Source organism: Bubalus bubalis, chromosome 18, assembly GCF_019923935.1.
Source record: "Bubalus bubalis isolate 160015118507 breed Murrah chromosome 18, NDDB_SH_1, whole genome shotgun sequence".
In the NCBI taxonomy this organism is placed as follows: domain Eukaryota; kingdom Metazoa; phylum Chordata; class Mammalia; order Artiodactyla; family Bovidae; genus Bubalus; species Bubalus bubalis.
This window is the reverse complement of record NC_059174.1, coordinates 34,584,737-34,610,242: the sequence shown is the minus strand read 5'-3', so window position 1 is coordinate 34,610,242 and position 25,506 is coordinate 34,584,737. Positions and strand designations below refer to the sequence as shown.

Sequence of the window (25,506 nt, the reverse complement as noted above, 5' to 3'; positions counted from 1 at the left end):
GGAGTGGGGTGCCATTGCCTTCTCCATCTAAATGGCTAGCAATGGTTATTGTTGTTGTTGAGACACTATAGGGGAGCAATGATTGGGGCTTGGAATAGAGTGATGGCAGCAGAAATAGTAAGAAGTGGCTTAACTTCCCTTCTTGAAGGACAGTTGGATTTAGAGATGAGTAAGGGGTGGTCCCCGGAGAAGGCAATGGCACCCCACTCCAGTACTCTTGCCTGGAAAATCCCATGGGCGGAGGAGCCTGGTAGGCTGCAGTCCTTGGGGTCGCGAAGAGTCGGACACGACTGAGCGACTTCACTTTCACTTTTCAGTTTCATGCATTAGAGAAGGAAATGGCAACCCACTCCAGTGCTCTTGCCTGGAGAATTCCAGGGACGGGGGAGCCTGGTGGGCTGCCATCTATGGGGTCGCACAGAGTCGGACACGACTGAAGTGACTTAGCAGCAGCAGCAGCAGCAAGGGGTGGTCCCTGTTTTTGGAAAACTGGTGATTCACAGCGGGAGACGGGTTTATAAACAGATAATCACCATGAGATTCAATAAAAGCAACATTGGTACTTAATTAGTCAGGTTTTGTTTTGTTTTTCTTACTTTGTTCTGTCACAACTTTGTTCTAAATGACTGTTTCTTGGTGGGTGTTCCTTAAGGCTTGCTTCCACAATCATGGGATTTGATTTCCTGGTTAAAACCAACAACCCTTGCCTCTGCTCATTGGCCTTATTTCAGCTCCATGTTGCTCCCTTCTTCTTGTCCTCTTTCCTTGGTTTAACTTGAAGCCCAAACAGTTTGCAGTTATTGCTTCAGGAGGAAAATGGCACAGGGAATGTTTGCAGACCACGTCAACTCAGAAATGACTAAGGTTTCAAGCCTTTCTTGCCCTAGCATCAGACTTCTGCATGTTGTTGATGTGAGGAGCCCAGCCACATCTGAGACCAATGACTGAAGAGGTCTATGAGAAAGGCCTGAAGCTCCAATTTATTTTTTGGGAGTTTCTGTGATGTGTGTCTCTTATACACATAAGCACTTCCCAGAATTTTAAAGCCAGAGACTTCTCTGGCACCTGTGGGGAATTCTAATAAGCAAAGTACTTGCCCCTTGAAAGTTTTTTTTTTTTTTTAATGACATTTTTTGCTGTAAAACAGTGTGAACCAATCAGCATTTTCTTTTCAGCCCCTCCTTTTGGAGGGGTTAAATTGGGCATTGGTCAGATCTCAGTGAAAATGGGTTTAAAGTAGATCCTGGGGGAAAAAAACAAAATGGAAAACTTGTTTTGAAATATCCACAGAAAAGCACACATAGGCAACCATAAATCCTCTAGCAAAAGAAAAGGTTGTTGGGAGTGAAACCTTCCTGTGGCGTGCACCTTCCCTTTGGGTTCTGGAGTCATGGGAAGCTTAGCTGACCTTCAGCCGAGAACTGGAGCAAGGTTCCACCTGGCTGCTCTTCTGTTGTGCCGCCTGGTTGTCTGATTCCAGCTTGGACAAAATCCCCAACAGCTCATAGGGAGCTCTTCAGCTGAACAACTCAGAACTGCTTTTGAGAATGAGAAAGTATTGAACTACAACTGAGTGCTCTTTTGTTGCATGGTTGTTAGGCAGGATTTCCTTGTTTGTCTGGTGTGATACTACGCTCTAGATCACACGTGCATATTTGGTCCACATGGAAGCCCATTGGGGCCAGGAGGGTAAGAGATGACACCCTTCAATTACTTATTTGACTTTTTGTTTCAAAAGTAGTACACGCACATGGTGAAAAAAGAAATCCAAACAGCACCAAGGAGTACGTAGTAAAAACAGATCTCTCTCATCCCTAGCCACTAGATTTCCTTCTCACAGGCTACCTATGTGTTTGCTTTTTTGTATTTCTTTCCAGAGGGAATCTGTGAATATAGGAATATACATATCTATCCATCCACCTTGGCTTTCACTTACTGGTAAGCACACTCTACAACCGTCCCACATCTTGCTTTTCTACTTAGTTCAGTTCAGTCGCTCAGCTGTAACTGACTCTTTGCGACCCCATGGACCACAGCAAGCCAGGCCTCCCTGTCCATCACCAACTCCCAGAGTTTACCCAAACTCATGTACATTGAGTCGGTGATGCCATCCAACCATCTCATCCTCTGTTGCGCCCTTCTCCTCCCTCCTTCAATCTTTCCCAGCATCAGGGTCTTTTCAAATGAGTCAGCTTTTCACATCAGGTGGCCAAAATATTGGAGTTTCAGCTTCTACTTACCTGTGTATCAAAAGTCATTTCATCCCTCATTTTTGATGTTATGTAGCATTCCATTGTGTGGATGTGCCATATATTTTTTTAATATTGGTTTTTTTGGTCCTTTCTTATTACCAACATGACTGCAATGGATCTCTGTGTACTTTATAAGCATCTGTATAAGATAAATACCTAGAAATGGAATGTCTGGGCCCAAGGGTATATGTGTTCTCAAGTTTGGTGCATGTGTGTGTGTGTGTGTGTGCGCGTGCTAAATCTCTTCAATCGTGTCTGACTCTTTGCGACCCCATGGACTGTAGCCCACCGGGCTCCTCTGTCCATGGGGATTCTCCAGGCAAGAACACTGGAGTGGGTTGCCATGCCCTCCTCCAGGGGATCTTCCCAACCCAGGGATTGATCCCGAGTCTCTTATGTCTCCTACATTAGCAGGTGGGTTCTTTACCCCTAGTGACACCTGTGAAGCCCCCTCAAATTTGGTAGACATTACCAAATTGCTTTCCAGCTAACCTTTTTGAAAAATAAAGGAGTGATCTAAAGTGACGGCTTTGTGAAATTCACCTGCCAGTTTCCTCAATCTGTGGGCATTATGCAGGGACTAGAAGCAGGCTCTGTCTCCAACCCTAACCCATTTCCCTTGCTCCACCGTGTTTGTAACTCAACTCCTGTTGGTAACTCAGTTCTCCAGGCCCTCCAAGCCTCCACATTGGCCCTGTCACCTCTCTTCTGATCCCAGCAGTCTACCCTTCCAGTTCTGTGGCCTCCACCAACAAACCCTCTTTAGTAGTGAAGTAGATTCTTTGCTGAAATTCTCAGACATCTTGCAGAAATGCAGGGATGCCTACAGCCTCTCCAGGGCTAGTACTTTTCAGCTCAGTCTGGTTCTTTTGACAGCACTATTCATGAATCTCAGAACAGCATTCCTAAATTTTTTTTTTTTGGTGGGAGCAGAGGTGGGCAAGAGGGAAGTGAACCTGTCAGGTAACTGTTCTCTAGTTCATAATGAGAACTTGAATGGTAAGCTTTTCCTCACTTAAATTAGGCATGTGAGTTAAAGTAGCCTAACATTTTTCAAATGCTATTTTAGGCTTTTAGCAAGTGAAGGTTAACATAGCTTATTGTCATCCCAGCAATGGCCTTCACTTTGTTGGGACAGGGAGAGACCTGCATAGCCCTTTCAGCCTACCTCAGAAGCCAGGTGAGCCCTGGGTTTACCAGGCCAGCAACTACCTATGGTGGTTAACACTCCATGGGGCCTCTTTGTTCTTGCCTTCTTTCTGTCTCCACCAACTTAACTCTGTAGTTTGTTCTATGGCAGCTGAAGGTACTTGAAAATCTTTATCAAGGTCCACATACCTGTCAGCCCACCAAAGATGCAGTGGGTCATCAGGCAGGCAGTGGGGGAACTTGTGGGCTTCACCCCCACCTCCCGCCCATCTCCTTCCAAAGCACTGGGCTGCTGGGCGATTGCCCTCCCTGAGCCAGTCTGCTGTGGTGTCACTTCCCCCAAGTCCATTCTCTTCTTGCTCATGCCCTCCTTCCCACTGTGAATAGAAAGCTTTCTAAAACACCCATCGCCTTTATGTCAATTCCCCTGTTTAAATTTTCTGTGACTCACCATGGCTCTTTCAGTAGTACCTAAGGTTACTCACCTGGCCTCCTGTCATCACCTTCTTAAGGAACTGAAGTTGGATCTGCTTTCCTAGCACACAGCAAAACCAATCTGCTGACACCGGGCTGTGGTGAAGGAAAGTACACCATTTATTGCAGGGAGTGAGAGCTGAGAGAGGGAGTGGGAGATATGCCTCAGGTCCACTCCACCGTGGTCTTTGAGTTAGGGTTTTGTTTGTTTTGTTTTTTAAGGGAAAGAACAAAGAGGCTGGGATTAATCATCATCTTGTGACATTTTTGTGACATGTCTTAATCGTAGTTTCTGGAGTATTCTAGTCTCTGGTTTATGATTTTCTATCCAGGTGGTCCATGGCACAGGGATCTGTTAGTTCATCTTGCACGGGAGAGAAAACCAGAGTTTCTGTGTTGATGATGACATCTATAGTAGCCATTTTAGTACATGTTTTCAGTAATTTTAGTCATATGATTCTGGTTGTTTAGTTTTCAGTTAGCACAAGACTGAAGATACAGGAGACTCAAAAGGGAACAAAGTTTTACATAGAGAGATTAATCACAATTTCAGTAAGGGAACTTGATTTTAGGGAGACTTGGTTTCAACCTAGGATCTGACCCTGAACCTTCCCAGGGCTCATCTCTCTCTCTCTCTCTCTCCCTCTGAATCTTGCTCTCTGATCCCAAATCCATCCACTCTGTGTCCTGTCATACTAGGCTGCCGAAATACCCATTCACCCACTTCCCTGATATCTGTCTGGGTCTGGCTGGGCCTGCAGAAAGCAGTCCTCTGAGGGCAGGAACCTGGTCCTCAGAGGACTGCTTTCTGCAGGCACATATGAATGTGTTTACATCTTTAGTGCACAAGGGGGCTGGGCCAAGACATGAGTGCACAAGCTGGCCATGTCTGGGAGCAGGATGACAGGTCTTTTAGTCTGATCTCCTAGGGAAGTGCTGAGAGGGGAAGGACAGCCAGAAAAGTCCCTGGGTCTGATGACAGTGCTTAGTCCCATCCATGCTTAAAGCCCTATCTCCTATTCTCTCCTACCTTAGAGCCCTTTTAATAAATTTTTTGGGGGGGTCAAAATAATCTGTGGCCACCAACTCCATAAGGGAAAATGTCATCAGTTAAGAGTGGGTTGGCTCAGACTTTTAATGCAGGTGGCATGCCACCTGGGCAGCTCAGTCTACTCGAGAGTGCTGCCACTTCTACAGGGGACTTAGACCCAATAGCACCATTCCCCTATCCACGGTCTCATACAAGGGGTACCTCTCTGGGCCAAGGGTACTGGGGTTTGGAATCAGAGCAGTCTCTAAGGCTGTTGGTGGTAGGCTCCTGGCCTCAAATGGTGACTTCTCCTGCCTCAGGCATCAGGGACACAGCAGCACTGGGGGGTGCCTGTGGCCACTGCCAGCCCACTCCAGCAGTGGGGACATGTCAGCCAGCCATGTGCCTCTGCTTCTTTCTTTATAAACTACCACAAGGTGTAGGGCTATTCAGGAGTGAGGATGGCAAGGAGAAAGTCAGGATTTAGGGCCCCTAATGGATGGGTTCCCTTCAAAGAAGTTGCCCTCTTGGATCACCAGAGAACCTATGTTGGAGCCACAAAGATTTGTCTTCCTGAGCAGAACTGCCCAGCTCAACTGTATTCACTGGGCTTGACCCGATGACCTTTGTTTCCAAAAATCAAGGACAAAGATTAGCTACCTCTGGGGACCTTCCAAATAAAGTGATGCCAGCTTTTTGATCACCTTTGTTATCTTTCATCAAAGCTGAGAAGTTTAGAATGACAACCCAGTGGCTCAGCTGTTATGACATTGTGTTCCTTGGGACTACTGACTTAAGAAAGCAACTTCAACCCACCCCATTACTTTGGGCATAAACCTCATAAAACCTCTTAGGATACCAGATATAGTAGCCTCCTCATTCTGGAGAGATGAGGATACTCCAGAGGGCTATTTAAGGGTAATCATAATGTCTACCATTTAGAGAGCATTTATGTGTCACTGTATGTTACTGATCTGTGTATAGCCCTAGGTGGGCATCTCTACCCCTGTTTTTCAGATGAAGAAACTCAAGCCCTTCAGCTAGTAAGAAAAGAACCAGAAGTTGAACCTAGATCTGTTTCCTCCAAAGCTGGGGTTCTTTTCCCACCTTTCATTGGTTTTTACTGAAGACAAAGCAAATGACCAAAGGATTCCAGTTGAGTCCCTGGGAGAAAACTAGGGTCACTCCATTTAGTTTGGGATGAGGCTACTCAGAATCTCCAGGTTTGGTTTGTGGGAGGCCCTGGGCCTTGGGTGGTATGAAGGGCAGAATGGCTGAGTATGAATGTTTGGCAGTTAGGGTAATAGCCATGGGGTGGGAGGAGATGGGGTGGGGGTATGGGTGCCTGGTGACTATACAGATTGAAGGCAGGGCAGAACAGGGCAGGAGGCTTTGAGTGGGTCAGGATTTCACATCATTTACTTTGCCCATATTTCCTTTTATTTCAGATGTTTTCAAGTCAGCAAACATTACTGAGCGCCTACTATGTACAAGGTATGTTCTGCATGTTTGGGGGAAGGGATGTGGGGGAACAGAGGTGGATGAATCACAGTACCATTGCTGCCCTTAGGGTAAGCTGGCATAACATGGGGGCAGACATAGAGATGGCAAAGTGCACCAAAGAGCAAAGTGACCTGCCCAATAAAAACTGAGTGCGAAGACCCCCTGACTCACTTGGAGCATCAAGGAAAGCTTCCTGGATGAGGTGGTGCTCGCAGTGGACTCTGAAGATCAAGTCACATTTTGTTGAGTTGAGAAGTGAGGAAGGTGTTATAGGCAGATGTGCTGGTGGGGGAAAGGGTCCTGCCATACCCTTTGTCTTAGTCAGACTTCCTGGCCAAAGGCATGGGCTCCTGAAAGGAGAGTCCAGCTGCCAGGGATTTTGATCTTCCCACCAAGACCTCCAAGTTGGCCTGTCCACCCAAGTGGGGCACTACCTGCCCAGGCTCTGGTTTCATCTCAGGTTCAGAAGATACTGGGGGTTGGGTTCTTTTTCCTGTAATACTAGGCCCTCTCTCTGCTCTGCACGTATCCTTTGACAACCAGGTCAGCTCTTGGGCTGAGGGATGGTGGGATGGGGGTGGAAGAGTGCTGCCATCTGGTGGTTTGGCTCTGGACAATGCTTGTCTTTCCCTGAGCTCCCTCAAGTGAGTCAAAAGGCATCAGCTCACCTTTTTGTTCTCACTGCACTAGGCCCAGGTTTACTTAGAGATACATGGTCATTTCCCCTGCTGGAGAGAACCAGTGAGGAATCCTCCCCCTCTCCCTTGTGTGCTGTTTTCTCTTCAGCCAAGAAGCCCGGGCAGCTTATCTGAGGCACAGGGGAGATGGTTCAGTGTCCCCCAGTCCTTGAAGAGTGTGTATATGTTTGCTAGGACCAGAAGCCAGATCCCTCTCCTGAGTACTTCCACTCCCTATTTCCCTTAGCAGAGCGTATGGGGGCCTTCTCTGAGGGCCCTCGTACTTGCATTTGGGCCTCAGGACAGAGGTGACTAATCCTAACAGAATCAGCATGTGTTCTCATCACTCTGGCTCCAGCCTGATATTGTTACCAGATGAGAACATGTCTTATTGGGTTTAATTTTGATGGCTGTGGAAACAGAGCACTTTGAGTAACAGGCAGTCACACTGTGTCCTAAATAAACCCTGGACCCTCCTACCTTGTCTTGGCTAAGGCTGGGGCCAGAGCTCGCTCTGGGGCTTTGAGGCCAGCACTCTACTGCCATCCTCCCCTCACTATCAGGCTCCTCATGCTAGGGTCCTGGATCCCCCTGCAGAGTAACTGGGAGAGAGCTTCACATTCCAGCCTGCCCCTCCTGCTGAAAGCTGACTGCAGGCATGGGGCTTTGGGCTCCAGCCTGGGCCTCCTAGGCTAATGCTGTCTCTACTCTTTCTCCCTCTGGAGATGAACATCTGCAACAAGCCCTCTAACAAGACAGCCCCTGAGAAGAATGTGTGGACCGCACCTGCACAGGCCAGCGGACCCTCCCCGGAGCTGCAGGGCCAGCGGTCCCGCCGGAATGGGTGGAGCTGGCCCCCGCACCCACTCCAGATTGTGGCCTGGCTGCTGTACCTCTTCTTTGCTGTGATTGGCTTTGGGGTCCTAGTTCCCCTCCTGCCTCACCACTGGGTACCTGCTGGCTATGCTGTATCCTTGGGAAAGTATGGGGCTGGTACGTGGGAGAGTGTAGACAGTGGATGGAGGGACATGGGCAAAGCCTGAAGCTGGGTTCCAGAGCCTCAGACAGTGCAAATGGGCCCTATCTCTGCCTCAGGGTCCAGCTGCCTACCTGCTGGCCTCCAACACACATCTGACCCCTCTGCCTGACTGGATGAGGGAAAAGACCTAATGAACCTTGGAGCATTGAAAGCCCCACACAGATGGGAACCTCATCAACTGAGGTACAACAAGAGCAGTTATAGATGAGAACCTTAAAGCTCTCTTTAAGCTAATTGTATCCAGAGCTCAATGAAGGATGAAAGAGATGTTCCATTTATGAAATACTTTTTCACTTTTTGGAAGGAATCATGGTAGTTTCCTTTACATATTAAATTCCTGGTATATTTAAAATATGGTTTTATTTACAGAGATGATTATGCCATACCCAGGACTGTTTAGGAGCTCATTGATTTTATAAATCAGACTCTTTTAGGGTAAGGAAAGTTGAATTGACAAAAGGAGGGATAAAGATGCCCTGGAAACTCCTGGGAACTGTGACAAATACGCACTTGCCTGATCTTGGTGATGTGACTGTCCCTGCCCTGGCCATAACCCCCAGGAACAGAGGATTAAGGTGCAGCAGGTGGCTATGTGCCCCAGTCCAGAGGGTGCCTATGAGAATGTGCCCTGGTATGTATGCTTCGTGGAGACGATTCCTTGGGCCTCTGGGAGAAGGTAGCCTAGGGTGAGCTAAAGGAGTTAACAGGGATAAATTTGAAAGTCTCAGGAGTAGAGTTAGCACCCTTCAACTCAGCCCTTGCAGGGCTGCACGAGGCTGAACAGCTTCTGCCAACTGCACATCTCAGCCTCCTCCTCTGTCTGACAGGAAGAATCCTGCCTGCTTCCCAGGCAGGGGACAGGGAGCACACCAGATGTGTGTGTGAGCACCAGAATGTATGAGCCATGAATGTGAGCATGCTCTCTTGGGAAACCATAGAGCCCTTGGCTGGTAGGTGACAAGGGCAGGTGAGTGGAGAAAGACTCTAGAGAAGGTTGTTGGTCTCAGATGCCAGCAGTGTCACAGGGGACTTCCTGGTTCACTGGGACCCAGGACCTAGTCCTCAACTCTGAAAACTCGAGTTTCTCTAAGGTAACCCACAGGGCTTATTCAGTACTGTTAAGTAGAATGCTTCATGGGACATTCCTCCCATGACCTGAAATGGGTACACCACTTACTCAAGACTACTGGGTTTCTGCCATCAAGGTACCTGATTAATAACCACATGGTTTGGAGTGAGTAGAATTAGAGCAAATAATAGTAAACATGAGTAACTAGAATTTATTGAGCACCTATATGTGCCAGGCACTGTACCAACCCTGTACATGGATGATCTCATTCAATCCTCATAATAATCTATAAGGAAGGCGTTCCCCTGACTTTAATTAAAAAAAAAAAGAAAGAAAGAAACTGGGGCTTAGAGAGATTAAATGACTTCATGAGGTCACATCGCTGGTATCCAGTGAGGCCAGAAGGACTGCCCAGGCAGCCTGACTCGGAGGCAAGTGGGATGGTTTGAGGGTTTTGTCTTCTCCATATTTACTGCTTTGGGTAATGCTGGAGGCTCACAGAACCACCTGGTTTGCACTCTCATTTCTTGGCCTGAATGGTTCTGTCTTTCCATCAAAGCTACCTTCCTTCTGCAGGCTCCCTTAGGGCCCCTGAAGAATGAAGTAGGGTAATTGTGTGTACCAAGCACTCACCTTGTGCCTAGAACTGGCCTGGGCCCTGGGGTTGCAAGGATGAGAACACAGGGCCCCAGTTCTCGGTGCTCAGCTTCCAACTGGAGGAAAGCCTAGTAGTGTGGAGATTATCACTTGGTAAGTAAGAGGGCAGGGACTCATTCAGCAGAATGTGGGTGCAGGAGGAGGGCCATGTAGACAAACATCACTGGGGGCCCGAATGCGCTCCTATTGCTCTCAGCTCCCTGCCTTCCTTCCTCCTGGCCTCGCTCAGTATTCTTGGCTCCACCCTCTCCCTTCATCATCTATATCCAGTCAGTCATCAGGTCCTGTTGATTTTGCCTCCTAAAAGGTATTGTATTTGCCCTCTTTTCTCCCCACTGCCAGCTGCCTCTCTTACCTAGATGACCATTTCGTCTCCAAACAGGTCTCCCTGCACATGCTCTCACTCCAGCCATTCTGTCTCTCTCTGTAGCCAGAGTGCCCTTTCAAAAAACAAAAATGATAAAGTTACTAATACCCTCTAATGGCTTCTTCCTGCTATAAGGTTTAAGATCCTCAAGGCTCTCCACATTCTGGACTCTGCCCATTTCCCCATCATCTTCTTATTTTATTTCCTCTGTTGTTCTCTGTTGTGACAACACTGGTCTCTGGGGAAGCCCTTAGCTCCTCTCTCCACCCCAATACCCAGCTAAGTTAGAAGTCAAGAACTAGCAGTCCATGGGCCAGTTTGGCCTATTGATTTTTTTTTAATTGAGTGATAATGAACACACTAAATAGACATATCTGAAGGGCTTCTTCAGCAGGTACATTTTAAAAATTACTTATTTCCTTGTCAGCATTTTAAAATTTTAAAAATTAAAAAAATGAGATGCCTCATATATCCAATACAAACCCAGATTTCTGGTTTTGAAAAGCCAGAATTTGGTGACATAGGCTCTATTTCTGGCATGGCACCAACGAGTTGAGCTGGAGCCACACATCAGCTACCCCGTTATTTGGGGCTCTGCTTGCTCCCAGCACCCAGCCAGGCCCCCTTTCCTCTTTATATTTCCTGCTGGTTCCTGTGCCACTCCAAGTATCAGCTGACATAATACTTCCTCAGGGAAGCTTTCCATATCCCTTTCGACTAGATGAGGTCACCCAGTTACAAACTCACATAGTCCCATGAACTTTCTTTATCACAATCAACCTACTCTTCGATTAACATCTGTGTTTCCTGCAAGACTGTGGGCTCCTTGGGGATAGGGACCAAGTCTGTTTGTTCCTGCCATATGCCTCAGTGCCTGAGGTAGAGAAAGACCTCAGTAAATAGTTGAATGAATGAACCAAGGGATGGGGGGTGGGAGAAGTGTTGAAGCAGGCAGGAAACTAAATGTTTGCCCACATTCAGTGTGTCTGAAAAGAGGTTGGAATGGTGAGGAGTAGTGGTGGTAATACCAAGAGGTTTGAGAGGAACCAGAATGAAAGTGGCCATGAGCATTGAACCTGAAGAGTAAACTTTAGCTTGAGAGCCATTGAAAGCCACTGCAGGAGTTTAAGCAGTCAAGGCCTTAAGTTTAAGCTTTTCAGAGCTCACTTTAGGACCAAGTGAAGAGTACACTCAAGGGGACCCAGACAGGAGGAGCAGAGTCCAGAGACTATGGAATAGCCCAAGCAAGAGGTGAAGGCCTGATCCAGAGCCAGGGTTGTAGGGATAGAGAGGTTGTGGTGGGCCACAGGATTGTCTCTGTCAGCTCTGGTACAGCATGTTAGGGTGGAGCCTGGCTCCTGCAGACGTGTAAGAAAATTTGGCTGCTGGGAGGAGGAAGAAAAAAGGTTGGACAGCTGATGGATGGAGGATAAATGATGGAGAGATATCTGACTGGCTAGCAAAAGGACAGATGGATGGATGAATAACTAGATGGAGGGTGGATGGCTGACTGGGTGGAATCTATTTGTAAAGTTTTATTATACATTCACTTTGCAGTAAGTTGTCAGCATACTTGTGCCCAGCCTTTGGTCCAGTTGCTGAGCAGATAGATCCTGGAAGATCTGTGTTTCAGGAATTGGCCATGTGCCCACTGGCCAGCCCTTAAACATGTCAGGCCATCCCAGACATTCAGCCCCAGGATTCTGAGTACCTGAACTTAGGGAGGCAGTGGGTCTATGAGGCTCCATCTGCAAGTGATTCTCCAGCTGGCCTGGCTTCTGGGAGGGGATGTTTGCATCCTTCTCAGAAGCAAGATAAATGAGCTTAGAATTTGTATTTTGGGTCCTTCAACCTTAGAGGACGATCTCTTTTAGTCTTATTTCACCATTCAGAATCTGAAACCAGGTCAGATTCTGAGGTAAGACCAGCCAGGGTCTGCACCACGTCTGGGGCAGTGAGGCCAGGGCCCTGTAGTTGGTCTCCTCAACAGCAGCAGTGCTGGTTTGTGAGCTCCATTACAAGACAGCCCCTCTGTTCTTCCATCTAGGGCACGGGTATGCTAGAGATGTCTGACAAGGAGGCTCTTGGGGGACTGGAGATAGGAGGTAGCACAGGCAGAGGGTCTGCACTGGGGAATTGCATACAGGTAGAGAACAGTTCTTTGGCCACAGGAAGCAGGGGTGGGCTCTCAGCCAGCAGTGTGGAGTGAGTCTTTAACCTGTTGGGCCAGTGCATGGGTGCCGTCTTTGCTGGTCATCTCGTGGTGCACCTGACTGCTGTTTCCATCGATCCAGCAGATGCCAATGTGCGGGACAAGAGCTATGCAGGGCCTCTGCCCATCTTCAACCGCAGCCAACATGCACACGTCATTGAAGACCTACACTGCAACTTGTGCGACGTGGATGTGTGAGTGCATGTGGATTGGGTGTGTGTGGCCAATGAGTGTGCCTGGGGAACTGCCAGCGGGAGCTCAAGGCAGACAGGGGCATGCCCAAGCTTTACAGTCGTCCTGAAGCCTCAGAACCCTTGTATTTCACACAGTCAAGAATCTTGGTGGAGTGACAGAGAACTGGGTGAAGGAGAAGGTGAGGAGAAGGTGCCTGGAAGCAGAAGATGAGGAATAGCATTTCCATCAGTTAAAGTAGGAAACATTTGGCACTGCTACAAACATTGCTAATGACTAACTCTGCCAGTAACCACCCCCTTCTCTCACTAGCATCCCTAGGTATGGGCAGGGAGGGGAACTAACAGAAGCTAACACCCAAGTACTTATCATGTGCTAAGTGCTTATGAACAACCACCCCGCAGGGTCGGTAACATCTTTCTCACTTCACAGAAGAGGAAGAATCCAGTGTTCCGAAAGGCTGAGGTTGGTCATATGGCTCTTGGGCAGCAGAGCCAGATTCATAACCCAGCCTGCCTGAAGCTGGAGCCAATATACTGTTATCCTTGTTTATGCACAACTCTGAGGCCTAGAGAAGCCAAGTGACTTAATCCAGGTCACATTGAGGGATTAGAATGTACAGAGCCCAAACCCTTTGGCTGGTCCAGACTGCCTCCCTAGGCCCTTCCCTGGAGCATCCCAGTCTCTCAGCCTTAAGAAGGGGATCTGGAATTGGGTATGGTTCAAGGCTAGCTCCCCCCACCCCCCACCAACTTTTAATATTAAGACCCCAGGAAGTTTGTTGAAGGGGCTCTGTCCGTAGGACAGAGAAAGAGTCAGTGGCGTTAAGATGCTGAGGACTTTGGCATCAGACAGTCCTTTCCTTCACTAGACATCAGTCAGTGTCCTGTTCCTCAGTGGATGCTTTGGCAGTTGCTGCCTGTTCCAGGGCTCCATTCTGTTCTGTGAAAGGGGACTGAAACTTATCCTTCCACTCTCCTTTGGGCTTTCCTTGTTCCTCCCTGGGGCAGGGAGATTCACTTGCATCCCTAACTTGGCCTCCCTTCATCTTATCCCCTGTGGTGAACTGCTTGCTGCTCACCCAGATGTCTGCCTGCGCTGCTCCCTTTGGCTCCTTTGGCTTATCCCAGATAGACTGGAGTTTTCTGGAAGAATGTCAGAAAAATTCCCACAGTCTGGCAGAGAAGCAGAGACTCAAAAAAATGGTGATGTCAGGAAGAGCAATGCAAGCCCTGGGTCCAGCAGCCTTGCTCTCTTCTGCTACCTGGCCCAATACCTGCATTCTCTCCTGACTGGGCAAAGGGGGCCCTTGCTTGGAAAGGAACCTCCATTTTCATTTCACACCAGCATCACCCATATGCATAGTTCCAGAGGGGGACAATATAACGCTGTCTCCTCCTCTCACCCCTGGGTCCCCACAGCCTTCTGGGTCTCACCCCTTCCCGCCCACGCCTCCCCACCTCTTCAGAAGCGCTGTCTCCTCTAGGTGTCCCGCCCCACCGTGCCCGTCACCAGAGGGCGCGCGCGCTCCCTGTAGACGCGCTGTGCTCTCCGCTTAGGCGCGGGTGAGTGACCCGCTCCAGGCACAGAACCGGCAACCCCCAGGCCAGGATGGTTCAACAAAGGGTAGGGTAAGCCCGCGATCGCTCTGTGCCCCCTCCCACCGCAGGAGTGCTCGTTCCAAGCACTGCAGCGCCTGCAACAAATGCGTGTGCGGCTTTGACCACCACTGCAAGTGGCTCAACAACTGTGTGGGCGAGAGGAACTACCGGTGAGAGCCAGATCCGGGCCACAGGGGTACCTGGGGATGCGTGTTGAAGTGTGTGAACCAGGGCCCTTGAACTTTCATATGGGGCCAGGAGAGGATGGGAGGTACTTGGGGAACCTGTGCACTGGTCCTCAGGGTGAGGCTCTCCATGGCTTCCACCTGACAGGGCTGAGGGTAGGTTTGGAATCTTTCTCCTCCTGGCCCAGGGAAAGGTGGAGAGCCTATTGGGGGTGGCAGCCTATCTCCACCTTTGCCCTAAGCCTTCGGCTTCCTGAGGAGTTAGGGCTGTGGGGTCAGAGGCCTAGCTCCCCCTCCCAACCACTGGCCCTTCTGAGCTCTGGGCCCTTGCCCAGCTGGAGCACCTGGGTGCTGACAGCTGCCCATGGCTGGGCCCAGGCTCTTTCTACACAGTGTGGCATCTGCCTTACTGGGCGTCCTGCTCCTCGTGCTGGTGGCCACTTATGTCTTTGTGGAGTTCTTTGTCAACCCCATGCGGCTGCGTACCAACCGCCACTTTGAAGGTCAGTCTGGGTTCCAGGCCCACTCCCACCCCCTAGCCTGTCTGGTCACTTGTCACAGCTCTGGCTGAGCACAGTCTGCTCGTGCCTTGCAGTCCTGAAGAATCACACAGATGTGTGGTTTGTGTTCCTGCCTGCTGCCCCTGTGGAGACGCAGGCTCCTGCCATCCTGGCTCTGGCTGCCCTACTCATCCTTCTGGGCCTGCTCTCCACAGCCCTGCTCGGCCACCTGCTCTGCTTCCACATTTATCTCAGTAAGTGCCACCCCGGCCCACATACACACCCACACCTTCCTTGCAGGGGATGGGGTCCCTAGGCTGGAGGAAGTTACCCAGTTTGGGCTGTGGAGCCCTGAAACTATGCCCCTTCCTGGTGCTGGCTCTCTAATGGTGACTCGTCTCACTCTGTGGCTTAGTGGATATGGACACAATGGGTTTTAGCCTGCAGCTGGGTACCCTCCCTCACCTTCTGAACCCCAGGTTCACCTTCCTTTTCCATTACACTGAGCCCTATCTTCACCCCCTCAGTGTGGCACAAGCTCACCACCTATGAGTACATTGTGCAGCATCGTCCACCACAGGAGGCAAAGGGGGCCCACAGGGAGCTCGAGTCATGTCCGCCGAAGATGCGGCCCATTCAGGTATAGAAGTGTCCCAGAATGCTGAGGGAGTGGGAGAAGGGGTGTGGGAGGGGTGGTGGGCTACGCAGCAAGTAGTCAATGATAAGACAGGGCAAAGGGAAGCAGGCCTGGAATAGCAGCTGGGATAGTGGGTGCTGGAGGCAGCAGGGGCGAGGGCAAGTGTGTATTAAGCATGTTCCTGCTTGTTCAAGTGTGGGCATAGCCAGAGGGAGCCCTGCATTTCCCTGACCCCAGGGGAAAGGCTCCGAGCATGCGCTGGAGGGCGCAGAAAGCGGGAGCCTGGAAGTGGGCAGGGTGGGGCTGAAGGAGGAGAGAGGGATGGACCAAGGACTGGGTCACCAGGATGGAGCCATCAGTTCTCTCCACCTGTGACCCTGAGCCTTTATACCCATTACCCCATTCAAATCTTGAAACAGCCCATGAGGCAGGTCATGCTACTATCTCCATGTTGCAGATGAACAAATTGAGGCCAAGAAAGATTTAAAAAGCTGGGTCTAGGAAGAGTTAAGGTCTCCACACTCTGAAGCAGGAATCCTCCAGCCCAGGCTCGGGGCCTGGCCAGCCCAGCTGCTAATCAGCCTATCCCCATTCCCACGCCCCTTGGCTTCCTGAGGTCAACAGCTGGGGGTGGGGTGGGCCTGTCCTTGGAGCCCCCAGGGACTGGGAAGGCAGGGGGCCCAGGCAGGCCTTGTTGGGAAGGCTGAGTTCTGGATCCAAAGTCCTCATGGCAACTGGACACAAACACAGGCTAGTGGGTGGACTGAGGAAGGATTTGGGATCCCACCTCTCCTCTCCTCATTGCCATGGGGTGGACCAGGCTGCCAGGTCTGTGAAGGCCTGGGGGAGTGATGGCTGTTAGTGGAGAAACCTCCCCCCAACCCCAGCCACATTGCTGAGTACCTGCCCAAGTGCTGGGCCCTGAACCCATCCGTGTAAGCACAGTGGCAGCCATCCTGGGAGTGGGCATCACCCCACTTCACAGAAGAGACAAGCTCAGAGAGGTAGGCAGGAGACTTCAAGCTTCACAGCAGTGCCCATTTGGGCTGGCCTTGGGATCCCCAAACTCAAAGGCTCAGGGCCTTGGCTCTGCAGTTACTGCCTGCTTAGGCTTTGAGGCTAGATGTGCCAGCAGCCAGGGCACTTAATATCATCTGAAAATGACCTGAGGGAGACCTTTGCAGAGGGAGCAGGGTGGAGAGCTGAGGTGGAAAGGTGCCATGTATTATACCACTCAGGAATGGGCATGTTTTGAAGGTCTCAAGGAGGATTGTAGGGACAACTGTGAGGAGGGGAGTTTGAATGGGGACACCCTGGTGGCACCTTCAAACCTCCTCAGATGGCTAGGGCCTGGCTCCTGTCCCACTGTGAACCATCAGGCTTATGGGACGATCCTCTACAACTGCTGCCCTCAGTCCTCCGCTTCTGGACCCCAGGAGCACCAGGGTAGGCTTTGCCTCCTCTCTCCTGGGCCCTGGAGGGGTACTAAGTCCACACTGGTGCAGAGGAAATGTGTGGGGAAAGGATTACCTTGATGTCCCAGTCCTTGTGACTGGGCTTTGGTCCTCTCCAAAGGGCCAGCCTGAGCAGATGTTGCACACAGGGCTTGCCTGGGGCCTCCTTCTCCGCATCTGTGTAGCCAACCCATGACTGGCTGGGCTCGTCCCCCAGACCTGCTAGGGCTGTCCTGCAGGCAGCCTCCCCACCCCCACCCTGAGCAGGAATGCGGGAGGGGCCCCACTCTGGAGCCGTTGCCCCCAAACATAGGCTTGTTTTAGAGACGGCGTTGCTGTTATAGTGTCTTCTCTGCATTAGTCAGGACGCCTGGGTCTCCATGGAAACAACTGTCGAGCCAGCGACAGCTGTCCGGTGCCCTGCCCCCAGCTCGATGGGGGCGGGGCCAGGACGAGGCCCCGCCCCACATCCTCCTCCAGGTTCCCATCTCTGGCCGCTTTTCTGGCTTTTGTTTCCTCACCTGCAGTCTTCTCGGGCGCGGCAGGGGCGCATGCTGTGTGCTAGGGTGCAAGCCCAGGCCACTCCTGCTACCTCCCGGCCTCACTTTCAGGCGTTGGGTCGGCTGCTCCAACGGTCACTGCGAGGATCAGCAACTAAACAAGACAGAGAACTCACCCATAAGCCTGGTCCCAGGTGGGACCGCGGTGCTGTTTTTCCCACCACTTACTGCCTTCCCTTTACCAACAGAAGTTGGGGAGACCACTCATCCCCCCAATTCCCTCCAAGAGCTGAGATTGTGTCTGGTACTCTGAGGACTCAGCTCTCAGGGAGCCATGGATCCCTGCATGTAGCCTTGCAGCCGCAGGTGCACACACGAGTGTGTGAAGTGCCAGGTCTCCCAACCAGGTAAAAAAGTTGGTTTAAAGACTGAAGAGCTAGAAGGAGCCAGGAGCAAAAGGAGGCCTCTCTGAGTCCCTCTTTGCCCCGCCCCAACTTGGCCAGAACAGCTCTAGACCGGGTACATTGGACCCATGACGCTGGAGGCTTCCCAGAGGAGGTGGAATTTGAAGTGAGGAAAACAATGGGGATGGGGTAAGGTACAAACACAGGTGTTTTAAGCCTCATTCTGCATTGGGGTTTTCCCAGCATAACTGGGAAGCCTAGAGAACAGCCCTAGACCTCTTTGCCCACACCTCCCAGAGAGAACAGTAAGGGGGTGTGTCCTAGACAGAGTGGGCCTAAGGACCCAGGAGGCCCTGGACCCATACCTGGCCTCCCAGCCTCCCTCACCTCCACCTTCCCCAGGAGATGGAGCTCTACATGCGGACCTTCAGCCATGTGCGCCCAGAGCCCCCTGGCCAGGCCAGGCCTGCCGCAGTGAATGCCAAGTGAGTGCAACTTGGGCAAGGGCCACCTCACATCTCCCATTGGCGTGGCAATGAGGTGGAAGAAAGGAGTTAGGCCACAGCCAAGGCATGGGTCTTGGTCCAGCCCAATGTGGCCTTGGACAGATCAATGCCTCCTTCCAGCTAGGAAGGGAGGCTTATTTTAGAACCTCCAACAGGGTGGTATTTGAAGGAACAGCAGCATCCAGCACTTACCCTCGCACTTCCCCTTCAGTCCCTCCCGATTCCTTGCTACCCGCGGCCAAGTGGAGCCTCCACCGCCCTCCTCCCCAGAGACTCTCGCTCTGCCCCCCCGGATACGACCCCAGGTAAGGGGGACTGTGCTGGGCTCCTTCCTGCCCAGGTGGAAGGGGATGGGAAAGAAGTCTCTACCCCTCTCCATTCCTCCGCGTCTTTTGGCGAGGTGAGGTCTGGGGAAGGGTTATTCAGGCTTCCTCCTGTCTCTGCAGAAAAAGAGGAAGCGGCGCATGTATAAGGTACCGACCTCTGGGACCTTGAACCGAGAGCCCCAGTTGCCCAGGCTGCCGGGTGAGCGCCCCTTCCTGACCGGAATCTGCTCGGGGAGCTCCGAGGGAGGGAAAGGTAGGGCCCTTAGTGAGTAGCAGCTCCTAGTCTTACGTTCTCTTCCAACCCCATAGGGCCCCGGACCCCCGGCCGCCGCTCCAGCTCGTTGTCGGACTCCGCGGACGCCAGCCCTGCAGAAGTCTATCACTCGGCGTCTGGCGAGTCCTTGGACGAGATCCCAGTGGCTCAAACGCGGTTAGGCAGCGCCGCTCTGGCCGCCCCGGTGGGTAGGCCCCGAGAGCCCGGGCTGGCGCTGCAGGCGCGTGCGCCCGCCGTTTTCGTGAGCCCGAGCAGCGGCGAGCCCCGCGCGCGGGGCGGCCCCGAGGCTGATCTGGCTTAGCTGGGCGAAGAAGCAGGGATGGCGGAGGAGCGGCGGGACCGACTCTCTATGCAAAAACCCCATCCCTGCCGCACCGAGTGCACTTTAGGGGCCCCTAAGGGCCGGCGGGATCGGCCCCACTCCCCACTCCACTACTCAGCAATACCCGCCCAATCAGCTGTGATGCTCCAATAAACTTTTTTATGCTTTTGCGGACTTGGTGCACACTTTTTTAACGACAGGGGTCACGGGCCCTCCTGGAGCCGCATCATTGCCTGTTGGCCTAGGAGCACAGGGTGAGGTGGGTCCCCCACATTGGGTGGCCATCCAGATTGTCATATGGAGAAACTCAAGTACCAGGCTCCTGGTTGGGAAAGGCCCTAGAAGCTCCCTAGTGGAGGTTATTTTTCTTGAAGATAGGGTTTGCACTTGGAGAGAGGAGGAAAGCAGCATTTGTGTTAGGAAGGCAGCAGCGGAACCAGAGACGCCGAGGCTAATACCCGGGTGGGGTGGGAATAAATGAGGACACGGACCCAGGAGGTCCAGGAGCTTTTCCCCGGCCGCAAGACCGAAGTCGGTGTAGATCGCGGAGCATTCCGGATTCGTTCACTGTCCCCTCCCACCCCCAGTGACGCGTAGTTGTGACCTGGGATGCTACACGTTCATTGGAGAGCTGTGGTCTTGAGCCGGCTCTAGACCCCATGTCACTAAGGGAAGGGACCGCCTCACTCCTCTGCTCGTCTCCCCTTCCCCGCCCCCCCCAACCCCGTCCCCCACCAAAGGCCTTTTTGGTTGCTGCTCTGGGAAGCTGGATCTCCCCTGAAGGTGGGGACCAGCTTTGAACCTCGGGCGGAGGCCAGGATGGGGGTCTTCCGAGGACCGCCAGAACTACAAAGGTCTGGCTTCCCCCTCCACAGAGCTGCCCGGGGAGCAGCGGGATGAGACTGCTGCAGCAGCTCCGCCCCCCGCGGATCGGGGAGAAGGCGGGGTCGGGTAGGTGGAGCCAGTGTGACCTTGGTCACTCTCGAGCTGAGACAGCCCCGAAGGTGGGGCTCGCCGTCTCTATGGAGACCAAGAAACAAGGGATAATACGGCGAAACCGCCCCGGCTGCAGTCCCGCCCCAGAGCCGGCAGGGAGCAGAGCTGCGGACCCGCCTAAGTCTCCTGCTACCATCGGTTCATTCTTGTGTCCTGTCCATCGAACGCGCACTGTAGGAGCAGCCACGAGGTAGAAAACGGTAGGAAATCCCGGCGCGAGCCACTCTAGTCAGTATGCAGCACGATAAGAAGCGGGTGGGGTGGAAGCGGCGTGGGAGCGGTCCCAACCCCCTATGGTCCTGAGCTGAGGACACCAGCTGAGCGGCCCTGCCCTGGGCCCAAGTGTTCCACCCCACCCCCACCTGCTTGCTGATTGATGACTCCAGCTGTCCCAGAGGAGCCTGCAGACCCCTGGGACTAGAGTCTGTGACTTGGTGCCACCTGATCAGCCTGCCATTACCCTGGGACAAGCATCCCGTGGCACTCAAACTCCCTCAGACTAGCCTTAGTGAACAAAGTGCTGGTCTCCTCCAGGTCCCTGGTGGGAGATTGCAGTGCAGGGATAGGGAAGAGGAGTGCTGTTTGAAAGGGAGCCTGGGCCCACAGAGTAGCTGCAATGTAGGAGCTGTGGGTGCTCTCAGTTCCCAAAGCCACAACTTAGGGATGGGTGTGTGTGCTGATCCGGAGAGGGTTTTCAGTGAAGGCTAGTGGTAGTGGAAGGGAGCTAGACAGGCAGGGATCCAGGCTGTGGTCACTGGAGGCTCTAGTATAAAAGGGAGAGGTGGAAGATAGTTGCTGAGGACACAATTGAGGGTGTGGTCAGGAGGCTGCAGTGGATGAGATGGGAGTCTCAACACAGGGGTGTCATGGCATAGTACCTGGGAGTCTGGAAACGCAAGTCTGTGGATGTGTGAAGGGGGTTATAGAGGGTGTGGTCAGGGGCTGCAGGTGTGTGGAGAGAGGGTGAGTTGTGAGGCTCTGGTTAGGGGTCTCAGTAAGGGCTGTGGGTGTGTGGATGGGGGACCCAGTTCCAGGGCTTCCAGGGTATGGATAGAGGCGGGCTGCATTGAGGGTGTGGTCAGGGAGGCTTCTGTACCAGGCTGTGTTACATGGAGGGAGTTTCAGTGCAGAACTGAGGGTGTGGTCCGGGAATGCAGTGGGGGCTGTGGGCAAGTGTAGGGAAGACCCTTCAGTGCACGGCTGAGGGTATTATTGGGGGGCCTTGATACAGGCTATTAGTGTATGTGTGGGGGCTGAATGCTGAGGGAGTGGTCCAGGCCCCAGTCCCTGGGCTGTGGGTGTGGTCAGAGGACTGCAGTGAGGGCTGTGGGGGACACTTCAGTGCAGGGCTGGTGTGGTCAGGGAAGTCTGAGTACCAGGTAAGGGTGTGGTCAGTGGGAATAAGGCTGAGGGCATGGAGGGCCAGGGCTGAGTGCTCTCAGCTGTGGAGTGTGGACTAGTGTGGTGGTGCTCAGGGTGTGGCCAGGAGGCATCCACGGAGGGCTGAAGGTGTGAAGGTATAGACATGGGGGAAGTGTGCTTCAGTGCAGAGGGTAGATGTGAAGCAACAGGGCCAGGGCTCATAACTCTACAACCCCCACTCAGGCTAGCCCCCCCCACAATCTCCTGCTCTTAAACTCCACAAACGGAGGTTACAGCCCCAGTGGCTGGCAAGGGGCCAAGAAGCCATGGTTGTGCCCCAGGTGCTGGGAGTGCTGGTGTGCCCCACCCGTAAGCCCATTCTCCAGCCCAGCCCAGCCCAGCAGCACTGGGAGCTTCTCCCTAAGCCGCCCTGACACCATCCTGCCCTTAGCAGCATTCTCCAAGCAGCACCACCCTCCCTTAGCAACTGTCTCCAGGCTTCACAAACTGTGGCCGGGCCAGCCCCAAGTTCCCCCTTCCCTCATGTTTTTGTTTAACAGAAAATAGTAACAAGGTTGCAGCTGGGCCAGCTGCACCCCTGCCTGGGGCATGCACCCCTGCCTGTGCCCTGGCTCCCTTCTCAGCCTGGGCTGAGTCCTCATGACCCTGACAGAGACACCGTCCTCACTAAATACCTGCCCAACCAGCAGCTTGGCCAGGGCCTGACCCAGCTTAGCATGAAACTCCCAGGGAGGGGGCCTGATCTGCCACCATCACTTCCACCCAAGCAGGCCTTGTGCCAGGGCCAGACAAAGCCATAGCCCCAGCTGCTGCCCTCACAGTTTTTCTGGACAGTGCCACTCTGTTCCCAGCCTGGTGCAAGGATCATGATTTCATCTTCTGAACTCCACTCTGAGCCAAGGCTGGCATTAAGTGACAGGACCTTTCCTCTCAGTGCTCTTCCTCATGGCTCTGGGGCCCAGTCGGACACTGAATACTGGCCCCTCTCCTCAGGTAGCTCCATCTCCAGCTCTGAGAGTGTATGGCAGAGTGCCTGAAACTTCAACCTTGCAGGTTTTGAGCTAGAGGCAGTGATACACTGAGCCTTGGTGGAAGAGGGAAGAACTTGGCTGGGAGGTGACTGAGGTGGGTCCCTACAGGGTGGCATGGCAGCGAGCACAGATGTGGCTGGGCTGGAGGAAAGCTTCCGCAAGTTTGCCATCCATGGTGACCCCAAGGCCAGTGGGCACGAGATGAATGGCAAGAACTGGGCCAAGCTGTGCAAGGACTGCAAGGTGGCTGACGGAAAGGCTGTGACAGGGACCGATGTCGACATCGTCTTCTCCAAAGTCAAGTGAGCCCCAGGCATTTCCTGCTTCTGATGTCCCCAGAAGGGGAACTGGGGGGCTGGAACCAGGGAGATTGTGGAGCAGGGGGCAAACTCATGGTGTCCACATACCTGGCAGGGCGAAGTCTGCCCGGGTCATCAACTATGAGGAGTTCAAGAAGGCCCTAGAAGAGCTGGCTCCCAAGCGATTTAAGGGGAAGAGCAAGGAGGAGGCCTTTGATGCCATCTGCCAGCTGGTGGCAGGCAAGGAACCAGCCAACGTAGGCGTTACTGTAAGTGCCCTAATAGTTTTGAATGACCACTGATGGGTTGGGGGGGGCGGGGGCGGGAATCCTGGCTGGTGTTGGAAGGGCTGTCTCTAACCAGGTACCCCTGGGGGGATCTCTGTTCAAACAGAAAGCAAAAACAGGGGGTGCTGTGGAACGGCTGACTGACACCAGCAAGTACACGGGCTCCCACAAGGAACGCTTTGATGAGAGTGGCAAGGGCAAAGGTATTGCTGGGCGGCAGGACATCCTGGATGACAGTGGCTACGTGAGTGCCTACAAGAATGCAGGTACCTATGATGCCAAGGTGAAGAAGTGAGGCCTAGGAAGGCCCCCTCCCCGCCCACCAGCACGACTGCCCCTGCCAGAGGCTCGGGCCTGGCCTAAGGGGCACGTGGAGCAAGAGAGCCTGGTCCCTTCCTTGCTGGATCTGCCACCCAGAGCTTCCTGCCCAGCCCTTCAGGGCCAGCCCACCAGGCCTCTGACCCAGACTGCTCTGCGTCCCCTTCCCCCTTTTCTTTCCTCCTCAGCCTCTCTGTCTGAGGACAGTCTGTACCTATAACCTCACCACCCCAACCTAGCCCTGGGCATGGCTAACCCCCTGCCTGCTTTTGCCTCATATTTAAGCTGCTGCTCTGGCCAAGTGCCTAATTCTTTCCTGGACCTCAATAAAGATACCTTTTGTACCAATATGGACTGTTCAGGTATATGACATCAAGGATAATGACATTCATATCCTGATGACCTCTCAGTGTCATCAACCCCCTCCATGCCACACTCTATACTGATTCTTCCACTGGCAGCCCTGCCCAGAAAAAGACATACACCAGGCCCCTTCCATTAGCACCAAGCCAGGCTGCCTGGGGATGCTGCAGAGGGATATCAAAAGCCTTTTACCTCAGCCCTGACCCAGAGTTCTGGCAGCATGGCTGCTTTCCTGTAGTTAGGGCCTCAGTCTTGGCCTCTCTGCTTTCACAGCAGGGGGAGGGATGAGACAGCAAACTCAGCCTGGGCTAAGCGCTGCTGGGGCCCAATGCCAGGCCTCAGCTCTAAGCTTGCTGACAGGCCTCCATTTCAGGGAGCCACCAAGGCAAGTCACTTTGGGCTGCATCTCAGAAGTTCAGAAAATGCAAGACTAGAAAGAACCTTAGACAGTAGACAGTTCAACACCCAGTTTTATAGTGGAGGAAACTCAGGCCCAAAGAGTTAAGGAGCTTCTGCAGTATAGAGGCCAGAAGCATGCCTCTGTCTCCCTGGCCAGGCTCTAACACAGCAAGCCCGAACACTGATTTCCAAAAATGATGCTGGAGGCCCAGTGATAGAACTTGGCACTCAACATCAGCCTTTGACGGGCAAGCAGGGTGTCCAACAATGAATGGGCCTCTTCTTGCTGATCCCCTCCCATCTGTTCACCACCCCAGGCTGGGTGAGAAGGGGTGTCTTTCTCTGATCCTGAGAAATCCTGGGAGCTGCCAGATCAACCTTTTCTCCCCTCTAGGTTCTCAGTGTTAGGACAGAGTTACTCCCTAGTCTAAGGCTTTGGGGCAAACTCTCCTTCCTTCCTGCTGACAAGTGGACTGGATGGAACTTAGGGACTGTCCATTTCTAGTAATTAAAAGCACACATTCACAAATATTTTCTTTCCTGACTCAGATAACAAAGCAAAGCAACACATCTATTTATTTCCTCATCCCTTGAGCTGTTCGGGCATGTTTCTGCCCCAGGTGGCCCCGGAGTCCCTTGAGCCCAGAGTCACTTGGAGCAGGGGTTTAGAGGGGTAGGGAAACTTGAAACAGACTCTGGGGATTAAGTGAAAATTAGAGAGCAGAGACCATCACCTGATCACAGCAGAGCCTTGCCTAATGGCTGACAGCTGTGGGATCTCCTGACTCAGCTGCCCTTGTATTGCTCAGAGAAGAGTTTCAAAGAGCTCTACCTCTCCCACCAGCAAGTAGTAAGAGGAATATTTCCTCCAGCCCTGGGGAATTGGTTTAAATTGCAAGTTTACTTAAATGAGCCTAACAGGAGTGAAATCCAAATCCTGCAAATTGGCCTGGTCCAGGTTATTAAGCTGCAGGTGAGATGACCGTCTAGTACATATGGGAGCAGCATGCTGGCCCCTCCTATGATTGGCAGTGTGGCTTAGGGGAGCCCAGAAAGAGAAGTGGCTGAGTCCTGAAACTCACCTTGTAGGAGTAAAGTTC

At 52.5% G+C, this 25,506-nt stretch overlaps 2 protein-coding genes and 1 long non-coding RNA gene across 15 annotated transcripts in view; 2 read left to right on the top strand and 1 right to left on the bottom strand.

Moving 5' to 3' along the window:
* ZDHHC1 (zinc finger DHHC-type containing 1) overlaps nucleotides 1-19,504 on the top strand; it is a 34,157-nt gene extending 14,653 nt beyond the window's left edge. For 2 of the 10 annotated variants that reach the window (XM_044932051.2, XM_006072042.4), the window contains exons 2-13: nucleotides 5,923-6,060; nucleotides 6,354-6,399; nucleotides 7,811-8,053; nucleotides 12,448-12,623; nucleotides 14,291-14,392; nucleotides 14,786-14,910; nucleotides 15,003-15,161; nucleotides 15,435-15,547; nucleotides 18,305-18,387; nucleotides 18,620-18,713; nucleotides 18,855-18,933; nucleotides 19,044-19,504. In XM_044932051.2, coding sequence (XP_044787986.2) covers nucleotides 6,391-6,399; nucleotides 7,811-8,053; nucleotides 12,448-12,623; nucleotides 14,291-14,392; nucleotides 14,786-14,910; nucleotides 15,003-15,161; nucleotides 15,435-15,547; nucleotides 18,305-18,387; nucleotides 18,620-18,713; nucleotides 18,855-18,933; nucleotides 19,044-19,309 — 1,449 coding nt within the window. In that variant the 5' untranslated portion in view covers nucleotides 5,923-6,060; nucleotides 6,354-6,390 and the 3' untranslated portion in view covers nucleotides 19,310-19,504. Of the gene's footprint in view, nucleotides 1-5,889; nucleotides 6,061-6,353; nucleotides 6,400-7,810; nucleotides 8,054-12,447; nucleotides 12,624-14,290; nucleotides 14,393-14,785; nucleotides 14,911-15,002; nucleotides 15,162-15,434; nucleotides 15,548-18,304; nucleotides 18,388-18,563; nucleotides 18,714-18,854; nucleotides 18,934-19,043 lie in introns of all 10 variants that reach the window. The other 8 variants (XM_025268860.3, XM_025268859.3, XM_025268856.3 and 5 more) reach the window with 8 other exon arrangements.
* LOC123330421 lies at nucleotides 9,504-19,161 on the bottom strand. Of its 3 annotated transcripts, none has more exons than XR_006546343.2 (3): nucleotides 19,024-19,161; nucleotides 17,075-17,652; nucleotides 9,504-10,290 (listed from the first exon to the last, which is right to left on the bottom strand). It is a non-coding gene; the product is annotated as an uncharacterized LOC123330421 (long non-coding RNA). The 3 variants fall into 3 exon arrangements; XR_006546345.1 differs by having other exon boundaries at nucleotides 17,520-17,652; XR_006546344.2 differs by lacking the exon at nucleotides 19,024-19,161 and adding an exon at nucleotides 18,778-18,848.
* Nucleotides 19,505-20,360: 856 nt separating the features above from the next.
* TPPP3 (tubulin polymerization promoting protein family member 3) lies at nucleotides 20,361-23,994 on the top strand. Of its 2 annotated transcripts, none has more exons than XM_006072040.2 (4): nucleotides 20,361-20,516; nucleotides 22,849-23,042; nucleotides 23,155-23,308; nucleotides 23,433-23,994. In XM_006072040.2, the coding sequence occupies exons 2-4, from the start codon at nucleotides 22,855-22,857 to the stop codon at nucleotides 23,619-23,621; spliced, it is 531 nt and encodes a 176-aa protein (XP_006072102.1). In that variant the 5' UTR covers nucleotides 20,361-20,516; nucleotides 22,849-22,854; the 3' UTR covers nucleotides 23,622-23,994. The 2 variants fall into 2 exon arrangements, with proteins under 2 accessions (XP_006072102.1, XP_006072101.1); XM_006072039.3 differs by having other exon boundaries at nucleotides 20,369-20,526.
* Nucleotides 23,995-25,506: the final 1,512 nt, after the last annotated feature.